This window comes from Fukomys damarensis, unplaced genomic scaffold, assembly GCF_012274545.1.
Source record: "Fukomys damarensis isolate Sample0158 unplaced genomic scaffold, DMR_v1.0_HiC HiC_scaffold_2, whole genome shotgun sequence".
Classification (NCBI taxonomy): domain Eukaryota; kingdom Metazoa; phylum Chordata; class Mammalia; order Rodentia; family Bathyergidae; genus Fukomys; species Fukomys damarensis.
The window spans coordinates 27,012,733-27,025,432 of record NW_022900914.1 but is presented as its reverse complement, the minus strand read 5'-3'; the positions used below and the strand labels follow the sequence as shown (position 1 = coordinate 27,025,432).

Genomic DNA, 12,700 nt, shown 5'->3' with positions numbered 1-12,700 from the left:
AGAACCTTGTAAACCCCGGTTCCAAGTGTGCCTGGGGCCGTGAGTCTGCGGGAAGAGCCCAGCAGGCCAGTCTCTCTGGAATGTCTATTCTGGCCATTATTCTCAGTCAACTCAACTGCTGGAAAAGACCAGGGGAGGAGAATGACAGAGAATGACAGGGACACGTGGGGCAGGGAGATGGCACCTGCCTGGGGCCAGAGCAATGTCACAAGACAGTGACCAGGTTAGCAGCTCTTGCCCGCGCTGCTAGGAGTGTCTTTCACAAGCACCAACCACTAGGCCTCACCCCAGAGTCAGACCAGAAGCTGATGCAACCCAAGCATGGATACAGCTTGAGTAGCCCTTATTGGGGATGCTCAGGACAAGGTTTCAGAATTGGTTTTGGATTTTGTGATATTTGCATATATATAATGTGATATCCTGGTGATAGGACCCACACCTCAACACAAAATTCATGTCTGTTTCACATACACCTTATACCCAGAGACCAAAGGTAGTTTTATAATAAAATAGTCTAATAGTTGTGTACATAAAACAGAGTTTCATCGTGTGAAACTGTCTGCTTATGGCATCAGGTCAATGCTCAAACATTGTTGGATTTTGGAGCATTTTGGATTTCAGATTTTTGGACTAGGGATACTCAACCTGTATGTTTTTCTGCTCTGTGACTCCAACATGTAAGCAGGCTGGGAAACACACTTAAGGCTAGGGATGAGACACAAGGGCATTCCAAGCTATCCTGGCTAACAGCACCACTGCCCTTCTAGTCACCCAAGCCAGACAGACACCCTGACCCGCCCCAGTCCTCTCATAGCCCCAAGTCCATACACAGTCTGTCACTGTCCTGAGGCCACCTCCTCTGACATCCGTCAACCTTCCCCCATCTCCCTTTCATGGGGGCAGAGGTCCCATGCGGGCTGCAGGCGAGATCCTCCTGGTATGTCTTCAGACCTCCTCGTACCCTAAGCGCCGCCCCAGGGGCTCCAATTTAACTGGCACAGAGGGAGCCTGACCACGGAGATTATTTAAAAGCCCTCAGGATATTCTAAGATATGGTCAGGTTTGAGAAACACTGCTATTCATTGGCATCACCCACAATAAAAATACTTCATCTGAAGTCCATGGCCAGGAGAAGCCTAAGATAATCTTAAGTTCTTCTGGAGGACTAGAGGGACCGTGAACTACTAGGAGCCAGTGATCAGTTCTCATCCATCTTTATCCCCAGAACTTGATGTGGCACTTGGTACACAGTGAGTGCCCAGTGAAGACATGAGTGAATGATTCCCCAAACCTGCTCCAAATTTACCTCTGTAGTCCAGGTTTCCATTAGGAAAAAAAAAAACCTCAACATTAACAGGAACAGCTTTCACTTCAAAATGTGCTTTTTTGTTTTATTATATCTACTAACTTATTCTTCTAAAATAAATATGATGTTAAGATTATTTTTAAAGTTCTGAACTTCCTTTGCAAAATTTAAAAATTAACTGCATTTTTAATGCTCAGGTTGTATCTACCTAATCCTAAATCAAGTTAAGTTGGTCAAATGGGTAAATTAACACAAAAATTATGTTGAGTAAAAATGAAAGTCAGTCTTTTCTCAAAAATCAAGAAGCAAAACCTAAAGAATAAGTTATATCAGCTGAGAATACAAAGAAAAAAGTTTAAGTATATTCATGGATGGCAGATGTATACAGCTAAATTGGGGAACCTAAGCTTTATTAAACACATTTTTAATATCTGAGCTTGATATCTAGAAGGCCAACTACAGACATCCAAAAAATTCTCCCTTAGTGCCATCCACAACAGATTCCTAGCCTAGGATTGTAATTCTTACGATATTAAAAAGATGTAAAATGTTAAACATATCTGGTCGAAATTGGCACAAAAGGAAACAAACCAGCTGTTTGACTAAATGTCGCTCTCCTACCTGTCTATGTAAGCATAACCTCAGCTGACAAGTGACCATCTGACTGGCTCTGTCTGGTTTCAACCCCAGGATGAGAGGGAAAATATTTAAGCTGTTTCCCATGAAAATCAATATAGGTGCTGCATATTTACTTGAATTTTTATCAGGAAGCCGCTCTATCTTCCACACCACAGCCCGGTAGGCACTCTCATATTTTGCTGACCCCACAGTGACGTGAATGACAGGTTCAGATTCAGGTTCATGTAAATTCCCTAGACACGATGGGCGGTTCATTTTGGCCTTCAGAGACTTCTGCCTCTGGAGGCTCATGGTCCAAAGGGCCTTGATCCACTGAGATGGGACAGGAAAGTGTATCATTACACTGTCACAGCACCTCAAGGACCCGGTGTGGGATGGCCTCTGAAGGGACGGGACCATGTTGACAAAGGCCTGAAGCTCCACGTACGCCCCCTGGACTACTACCACAGACTTCACAGAAAATGGAAGATCGTCCCCGTGATACAAAGTCTTGAATCGCATAAGCTCAAACCGGCAGGCATCCAGAGGCACGAACTTAATGATTCTAGTTTGCTCAAATTCTTGTCCTTTCACACACTTGTGCAAATGATAGTCAAGAATATCAATCCACTTTTTTTCTGGATCTTTTTCAAAACAGCATTCATCTCTCTTTTGCAGCTCAGGGTCATTCAAGGTTAAAAAGCATTCCGTGTTCCCGTTCACAAAGCAGAGGCAATAGATTTGAGTTATCACGGCACTTTCAACCAGTTTCCCATCTTCCTTTGTGACTTTGCCCCAGAAGTTGTCCACAATTTCCAGAGAAATTTCTTGCTCCTCATAGTTCTTCTTTGGTTTTGAAACAGTTGGCAGCTTCATCAGCTCCTCCTCCATAGTACTCAGAAAGTCAAGGAAGTCACGGTACTCCAGAGACCCCAACTTCAGCATCTGCTCTGCATCTGGTTCATGAACTACTTCCATCTTAGAATGGTATTTCCTTTTTTCTGTGTAAGACACATGTTCAATCTTCACAGTATGGATTTTTCCTGCCACATTAAAGTTCTCTACTTTGGGTTCAGAAAGCCTGCAATGTGGATCAAGCTGTAACTCTTTGAATGGTTTCTCTAAACCCTTCTCATAATACATTTGCAAGATTCCTCCAGGTAAAACTTTCAGAAAAATTGGTCCCCACTGACGGGAAGACATCATGTTCTTCTTCTCGGGAATTCTCAGCATGAAAGACCATCCAGCTTTGGGCTGACTCCTGAAGAGCGTGTGGGGGACAAAGGAAGATGCAGAGTCTTCAGCATAGGGACACTGCATAGACACACTGCCAAGAGGGTCTTGGTTCTCAGCTGACTGGAGGTGTTCAAGTTTCTCACAGATGTAGTTGAGTGAACATTTATTTAGGCTTTTTTGATCCATTGGCATCCCCTTGTCTCTTGGTGAAATCGTCTTTCTGCTTCTTGAGGGGTCAAAGGCGAACTGAGAAGCACAGCATTCCTCTTTCCAAAATGGACTTGAAAATGCACAGGCCTCCTGAAAATATGGAAACTGGGAAGCATCACTTTGGACCCCTGCGTTTTCAGCCTGCTGAGGGCAAAGTTCATCTGGAAGACCTACTGCGGCAGCTGGAATTGTACAAGAGAGGTCATTGGGTAAGAAAGCCTGAGATAAACAGGTTGGTTTAGCAGACAATAAGGAAGAACTTGCTCCTGCTGGTGTGAGTGTGCTGTTTGCAGAAGATTCTGGGATAGGATAAAGCACATGAGTCCCTACTTTAGGTATACCAGGAAAACCTGGGAAATCTTTGGTAGGTGTAGAAAGAGGAGAATTACTTGGCGGTCCTGGGCTGAAGTAAAAATCAACAACAGGAGAGGAGAGAGGGGTGCTGCTGGTCGAGGATGATCCACTGGGGAATTCTTTGAGGCCAGGAAGGTTCAGTTTCAGCCCATTTGGTCTACAGACACCTTGATTCTCCAGAGGGAAACTCCTTGACTTTTGAGACTGAAAAGCAGAGTCGTCATCAAAAGTGACCCAATTGCTTGGGTTCGTGGAACACATCTTCAGGATTATGTTGTGGTTTTGCCAAGGAATCAGATATGTTGTCTCTGTTAAAAGAGAAAGAGAAAACAAGAGCACAAAGTAAAGAGGAAAAGAAAGTTATTGCTTGGCACACTAGCACATGTCTGTAATCCCAGCTATTTAGGATCCTGAAGTCAGAGGATCACAAATTCAAGGCCAGATTGGACAATTTAGTTAGACCATGTCTGTCTCAAAATAAAAAATACAAAGGGCTGAGGATGTAGTTGAGTGTGAAGGCCCTGGGTTCAATTCCTAGTACTGCAAAAAGGGAAAAAAAAATAGAGTTCTTTATTTCTGAGAAATACTTAGATGTAAAAGCGCACATATATCCTGAATGTGAAAAAATACTTAAAAAACAAGAACTCTTTTGATGGCTGAATACATTTTTTAAACAATAATCCAAGTAGGTGCTGTCTACCAGAGACTCGCTTTAGGGTTAAGAATGCAAAGACTAAAAGTAAGGGGCAGGAAAAGATACCCCACACAAATAGAAACCAAAATAGAGAAGAGGGGGGGTGCACCGAGAGGGGATCTGGAGTATCCCCAAAGGCACTCGTGTTGAGGCAGGGCCCTCAGCTCCTAGCCCCATTGAGAAGTGGTGCGGCCTTCCGATGGGGCCGGGAAGGAGGTAGTCAGATTCAGGGGGTGTGCCCTTGAAGGGGCTCTGAAGTCCCACCTGTCTCTCTCACACAAGCTCCGAAGTAAATGGCTTCTTGTTCCATGTGCCCCACAAGATGGCGCTGCCTGCCACGGGTCCAAAGCAACAGACCAATGGGCCTGGACTGAAGCCTCCACAGCTCTGAGCCAAAAGAAGCCTTTCCTCTTTTAAGTTGATTACTTCAGGTATTTTCTTATAGTAACTGAAAGCTAGCACAGGGGGCATTCTTATATTAAAAAAAAAAAAATTAAGTCAAAAACTGTTACAAAACACTGAAGAGGAGATTTTATAATGATAAAAGGGTCAACTCACAAGGAAAATGTAACAATTATAAATATATATGAACACAACATCAGAACACCAAAATGTATGAAGCAAACCTTGACAGAAATGAAGGATGCAATAGCCAATCATTCAGAGAGATCAATATCCCAAATATAACATCCAGTGGGAAGGTCAATAAGAAAACAAAGGACTGCAACAACACCGTAGGCCGAATGGACCTATTCAGACACAGAACATTCTATTCCTCTGTCACAGAATGGATACACATTCTTCTCAAGCACACACAGAATATTTGCCAGAACAGAGTATACTAGGTCACAAAACAAGTCTTAAATTTAAGAAGACTGTAATCAGACAAGTATCTTTGCCAGCCGCAATGGAATTAAACTCTAGAAATCAGAAGGAAAGCTGGAAAATTCACAAATGTATAGAATGAAGCAATATATAACCCAAATAATGGATAAATTGTATCTTCATACAATTACAAAAAGGGAAATTAGAGACTATCTTGAGACACATGATGATGAGAAACAAAATATAACAAAACTTATAGTGAAAGCAATACTAAAGGGGAAGTTTATAGCCATAAATGCATCCATAGTATGAACAACTACATGCAACAGATGGGATAACTTAGAAGAAGGATATATTCCTAGAAACATACAACCTACCAACCCTGCATCACAGTGTCCCTTTGGCAGCCCATATACCAATACTGAATCACAAAGAAAGAAAATCTGAACAAATCAATAGTAGGAAGACTGGTTTAGTAATAAACACAACGAAAGTTCAGGACCAGATGGCTTCACAGCTGAATTCTACCAAACACTCAAAGAAGAATTAACCCCAATCCTTTCCAAACTTAAAAAAAAAAAAAACTGAAAAGGACAGAATACCTGCAAATTCACTTTACAAGGGCAGCACTCTGATACCCAAGCAAAGCAAAGCAAACTGCAAGTAAACATTCCACATGAACAGAAATGCAAAAATATGCAATAAAATACAGTATTTGAAAATCAAATTCAACAGCAAATTAAAAGGATCCTATACTATAACCAACTGGGATTTATCCTTGAGATGCAAGGATGGCTCAATATACAAAAATCAATCAATACAACACATCACATTAACAGAACAAAGGACAAAATTCAGGTGATCACTTCAACAGACAAAATAAAGCATTTGACAAAAGTTAACAGCCTTTCATGACAAAAAGATTTGACTAACCAGGAATAGAAAAAAATTACCTCAGCTAACATCATCCTCAACAACAAAAGTCTGAAAGACTTACCCTAAGATCAGGAACACCATTAGAATTCACAGTGAGGGAAATTAGGCAAATAAATAAATAAATGTTAACAAAAGGAAGAATTAAAATTATTTCTGTTTACAGATGACATGATTTTATACATAGAAAGCCCTCAAAATTACACACACACACCACCTGTTGGAACTAAAAAGCAAACGAGGCAAAGCTGCACGACACATAATAAACATATAAAGTTCAGTTGTATTTCCATACACCAACAAAAGCAATTTAAAAATGAAATTAAAATAATCACATGCACAAAAATATCAAAAAAGTACTTAGGAATAAAAATAACCAAGGAGCTGGGAGTGGTGGCTCATGCCTGTAATCCCAGCACTCGGGAGGCTGAGGCAGGAGGATTGCTGCAAGTTCTAGACCAGCCTGGGCTACATAGTGAGTTCCAGATCAGTCTCAACTACACAGTGAGACCCCGTCTCAAAAAACCAAAAAAAAAAAACCAAGGAGGTAAAAGTGATATGCATTGAAAACTATAAAATGTCCCTTTAAAAAATTAAACAGGGCGCAAGTAAAAAGACAACACTTGTTCAAAGATTGGAAAATTTAAAATTGTTAAAAACATCCATACCACCCAAAGTAATCTATAGATTCAATGCAATTTCTATCAAACTATCAATGGCATATTTTCAGAAGTTAAAAAAATCCTAAAATTTATATGGAACCAGAATGAATTCCCAAATAGTCTTTTTTTTTTCTAGAGGAAAAATAAGCTGAAGGACTCAAGTAATTTATATCAAAAGATATTACAAAGCTCAGATAATCAAAACAGTATACTGGCACCAAGGCAGACGTAGAAACCAAAGTAATAGATTATATTTTATACAGTCCGAAAAGAAATCTGTAAAATTATCCCTGACAAGGGTACCGACATTCCACACTGGGGGAAGGATAGTCTCTGTCAGCAGAGGTATTCAGAAAATGAAATGCACACACAAGAGTGAAACTGGACCCTTAAGTCATACTCAAAAATCAAGTTAAAAAAGGATAGAAGTCTAAGTATAAGACCTAAAAACGTAAAACTCCTAGAAAAAAAACCATGGGAAAATCTTCACAGCAGTGCTTTTGGTAAAGATTGCTTGGATGTGGCACCAAACTGAAAGCACACAAATGAGATTGCATCAAGTCAAAAAGCTGTGCACAGCAAAGGAAACAAATAGAATGGGAGAAAATATCTGCAAGCCATACATGGAAGGGATATAATACAAATATATACAGAACTCAATTCAATAGTAAAAACATCTCAATTTAGAAATGGGCAAAGGACTTAGACATTTCTCCAAAGAATGCATACAAGGGCCAACCTGTATATGAAAAGATGCAAACCATCACTCATCACTGGGGAAATGCAAATCAAAACTATGAGCTATCGCCTCACATCTGCTAGAACGTCCATGATAAAACTAAGCAAACAAAGGAAAATAACAAGTGTTGTCAGTGACGCATAGAAATTGGAAGCTTGCACAATATCGAATGTAAAATGGTCCAGACACTGTGGAAAACAGTATGGGATATAGCTACATGATCTAAATAACAACCTCACTTCTAGGTATTTATCCAAAAGAAATGAAAACAGGAGCCAGGTATGGTGATACAAACCTGTGATCTCTTGGAGGCTGAGACAGGAAGATAAAAAGTTCAAGCCTAGACTGGGCAAATTTATAACTTAGTAAGACCTTGTCTCAAAATTTTTAAAAAAATGAAATGCTGGGGATGTAGTTTAACATGAAGACCCCAGGTTCAATCTATAGTATCATTAAAAATATTGAAAACAAGGATCGTGAAAGATTATTTGCATACCCACATTCACTGCACCATTATCCATAATAGCAGGTGAAAATAACCAAATGTCCACTGATAGATGAAAGCATAAAGGAAACATAGCATATGCATACAATGGAATATTCTTCAGCCATAAAAAGAAAGGAAATTCTGACCCAGATGAGCCTTGAGCTACAGCACAGATGAGCCTTGAGCACCTTATAATAAGCAAAATAAGCCAGTCACAGAAAGACTTATACAAGGTATCTAGGGTAATCAAATTCATGAAACAGAAGTAACATGGTGGTTATCAGGGGCTAGTGAGGAAGCAAATGGGGAGCCACTGTTCAGTGGGTATTGAGTCTCATCCAAGCATAGGATAAAGCTCTAGAGACTTGCTGTGCAGTAATGTGGATGTAGTTAAAAATACTGTAGCGTATACTTCAACATTTGTTAAAAAGGTAGATCTCATGGGGTTTTACCACAATTGAAAAGAAAAACTGTAATATTTTTAATCATTAAATCACTAAGTCTTGCCAGGGATGCAGCTCAGTGGCACACCTGCCTAGTAAGTGCAAGATCCTGAGTTTGATCCCCAGGACGAGAAAAAAAAAATCACTAAGTCTTTAGCTGAGTAATTACTAGGTACCCAGACCTTGCTAGTGCTATGGAAAACACAGGAGAAAAACTAAACATCCAATTTAATAACCCACTGGCAGACGAAGATGACAGGAGGTTTATAGTTTAGAAGCATTTTGAAATTCATGATCTTGTTTATCAAAATGACCTGTGAAGTATGTTATTATTAATCCTGTTTCATAGTTGAGATTCCTTGGGTGTAGCTCCACTGACTAACCCAGCCAGTAAGAGATAGAATCAGGCTTTTAAGAAAATAACAGCTTTATTGCGATATAACTCACCATAAAATCCACCCTTTAAAAAAAGTACAGTTTAGTGGGTTTTTAGTATATCAAAAGAGTTGTGCAAGCATCAGTACCTAATTCCCGAACATTCTTCCCCTGACTCCAATAAACCCTGCACCTATTAGCGCTCCCTTACCATCCCCAGCCCCTTCTTCTAGGCCCTGTCAGCCACTAATCTGTTTTCTATCTCTATGACCTTGCCTTTTCTGGGCACCTCATAGAAGTGGAATCATTCGACATACGGCTTTTTGTGTCTGGATTCTTTCCCTCACCACCTTTTCAAGGTTCATCTGTGTTGTAGCATGCATTAGTCACTTTCCTCTCTTTGCTGAGAGAAAATACTCAACAGCCAAAGTAAAAGGGGAAAAGGTCTATTTGGTTCACAGTCTGTAGGTTCCAGTCCATAATTGACTGGATGCAAGGCAGGGTGGCAGAGGGACAACAGTTCAGGGCAGTGGAAGGCAGCAAAAGCAACAAGGGAGAACCTAACAGTGTCTTTCTGCCTCTTTTATTTTATTTAGACTACTTAGAGCAGGCAGCACACACATCCTTAATCCTACTGCCCTTGAGCCTACCACTGCACCACGAATCTATTCCACCCTCACACATTAGATCCAGTCATCTCTGAAAAAGCCCCACCTAAAACCACATGAGGCTCTGCAGGGGACATCTACACACAGCCATAACACAGCACGTTTCACCGCTTCATTCCTCTTTACGGCTGAACCACATCCCACTGTGTGGCTATTCCACATCGTGTGTATTCATTCACCAGTTGGTAGACATTTTGGGTTGCTTCACTTTTTAGCTTTTATACATAATGTTCCTAAGAATATCTGTATACAAGTTGTGTGTGATCGCTTTGCTCGAGTAAATACCTAAGTGTGTGAAGACCTGGGATTTGAACATAGGTCACTTCAGTCCAGTCTGACAGGACACAGACTACTGAAATTACTTCAGTGACACCAGAGGTGATGAGCTGTACGGAGCACAGCAGTGAGCCGGTGCGGTGACCTGAATGCTGGGCCCTGCTCTGTCCCTTGCTAACTGTGTGTGCAGGCCCTGAAGACAATCAGTGGTTGCACACAGTAATCTCTGGGGTCTTTCCCTAGTCTAAAACAATTCTACGGTAGTTGACATCTGATTGAAAATTTTGTCGAAAGCAGAAACTCTGTTACCTCTAAGTTCGTGGGCCTTAGTGCTCGGGTTTTTAACCATGCATCCAAGTAATCCACAGAAAGAAAATAAAACCGCAGAAGGTCTACTGATGTGAAAACTTAAAGCTCAGTGGAACAATGCTTGCGGAAGGGCCTATTTCTCTCCTTCCAGCCCTCTCCCTGTGGATAAGGAAGGATCAACCAATGCAATCATTCAAGCTTGAGTAAAAGCCAAAGCTAAAGAGGTCAAGTGCTTAGGGCTCTGGTGAGGACCGATCACGGCTGGCCCTTGCTGTCACTGCGGCATCTGCACATACCCAAGGGCACAAAGGCACACTGCAGAGCAGCAGCTTGCTGGCTCGGAGAACACTTCACTGTTGCTGCCACAAAGCCCTCTCCCCTGGGGCAGACAGAGCAGTGCACCTGGGGGCCGGGGACAGTCCTCATCCCGTCCTCTTTAGAAGGAACCCAGCCAAAACAGTTCTGTATGTAAGATGATAGATCAGATCATGCAAATACTTATTTTAGTTGCATTTATTCAGAAGGAATAATAAGAGAGAGATGATCAAGGGAAGAAATCACTTTGCTTCAGCCCAAATACTCTCTGACCTACACCACTTTGCCGCATTCCTTTCCCCTTGGTTGCTTTGCAGAGTGGAACATAGGTGTTAATTTCTTTAATTTTTGCTTATTGACAAACTTAACTTCATAAGCCAAAGGAAACCAATCCCATTAATTTGTAAATGTCCCTAAACTTTTTAAAAACACAACTTTTAAAAAATTAGCAACCTTGAACCCCAAATTCATGCAGGAGTCTTCCCAGAGGGCACTCAGCAACCATGATGAGAGCTTCACTCACGCAAACGGCCTGGGGACTGTGTCCAATGAGAACCCAGACCTCTGTCCCTGCCTCCAAGGCAGGAGTTTGATGCAGTTCTGCACAGAGCAGTGGAGGCTCAGGCTCCGCTGTCAGGGGCAGTTTTGTTGCCCTCAGTGACTCCTCTTTCTCCCCTCCTCTAATACTCTTGTTGACCCCCCACACACAATTAAACCTAGAGCCTCGAACTAAGATACATCACCAGCCCTTTTCCTTTTTTTAAGCAATGTCTCTCTGAGTCACTAAGTTCTTCAGGCTGGGCTCAAACTTGTGATCCTTCTGCCTCCATCCTGCCAAAGTGCTGAAATTATAGTCTTTCACCACCACACCTAGCTGCGCTCTCTTTATCATGCTTTTTTACACTCCCCTCCATTTCTCCCTTACCTCTGTCACCCCCATCCTCTGATATCTTTCTATTGTTTTCCCAGGGCTCCACCAGCAGGCCTGGAGTTAACAAATAGGACCGGTCCATCCATTGCTCTCCTTCCCTCCTCACCCTCTCACAGGAAACGGTGTCACCACTGAGCCAAGACCCTGCCTGTCCAAAGCTCACGGGGTCCCAGGAGGGATGCGAAGGCCCATAGCAGGGCCAGGTATCTCCCTTCAGTCATCTGTTCCAGAGTCCAGCTCCAGAGACACAAAAGTCTTCCTGGAACACCTCCTGAAACCCCTTGTGTTTTGTGATGTTTCGGTCCACAATGCAAGCAGTGTTATGCCTAGATCTGGACCTTTGTCCCCCAGGGGACTCTAAGTCCAAGATGTATTACCGTGGAACTGTCTGAAACCCACTTCTGAGATTGGAAGATTTTTAAGGAGAATATTTGCTTCCCTTTAAAATGGTTAATTATTCTTTATAGCTGCCTGTTTTGAAAGCAGTATCGGAATATACTGAGTTCATCTTCTACACAGTTGGAAATGTAAAACGAGTACTATCACTACTGAAATCAGTGTGGAGATTCTGTGAAAAACTGAAAATAGAAATTCCACGTGATCCAGCTATTCCCCTTCTAGGCATCTTTCAGAAAGAGTGGAATACATCATAGTACAGAGATACACGCATACTCATGTTCACCAGCAGGTGAATGGTTAAAGAACTTGTGCTGTTTACACACCATGAAGTACCACTCTGCCATAAGGAAAGGTAAAACTGAGTCATTTGTGGGAAAATGGATGCGCCTTGAGACCATAACGTTAAGTGAAATAAATCAGACACTCAAGCTTAAATATCACATTATTTCTCTTCTATGAGAACCCCAGAGCAAAAGTAAAGAACAAAGTAGAAGATAGAAAATAGGAAGTGAGAAGGTAAATCTTTCTCAAAGGGAAAGTGGATCAAGAGAGGGAAATGGAGGAAGGAAGGGATGGGGTAAAGAAGGAATTGGGCTGTTCTATGTATAAGTACCAACTCCACACAAGGAAGGTAAACTACACACCTGTATCTAATAAACTGCACACCCGTATGTACGACAACCTGGCCTAATAAACTAAAATTTAAAGATAAAATGAAAGAACATACTGAGTTCAAGAACTAAGAGTAGACATTCGCCTGTTCACAGTGGGAATAGCAAGGATGTAGGAAACTGATTTCAGCCTTAGACCTCAGCAGCTGGGAAAGGCCTTTGGAAGCACAGTACATTCTCCTGGACAGGGCAAGAGTTAGCCATCCCCATTTATGGGAGTATAAAACACACCCTCAGAGGATCAGCAGC

At 41.6% G+C, this 12,700-nt stretch overlaps 1 protein-coding gene across 3 annotated transcripts in view; it reads right to left on the bottom strand.

The window, feature by feature from the left end:
• Ston1 (stonin 1) overlaps positions 1 to 12,700 on the bottom strand; it is a 49,444-nt gene that overhangs the window by 10,393 nt on the left and 26,351 nt on the right. For all 3 annotated transcript variants that reach the window (XM_010615803.3, XM_019206294.2, XM_033763944.1), the window contains exon 2: positions 2,059 to 4,032. In XM_010615803.3, coding sequence (XP_010614105.1) covers positions 2,059 to 4,032 — 1,974 coding nt within the window. The remainder of the gene's footprint in view (positions 1 to 2,058; positions 4,033 to 12,700) is intronic.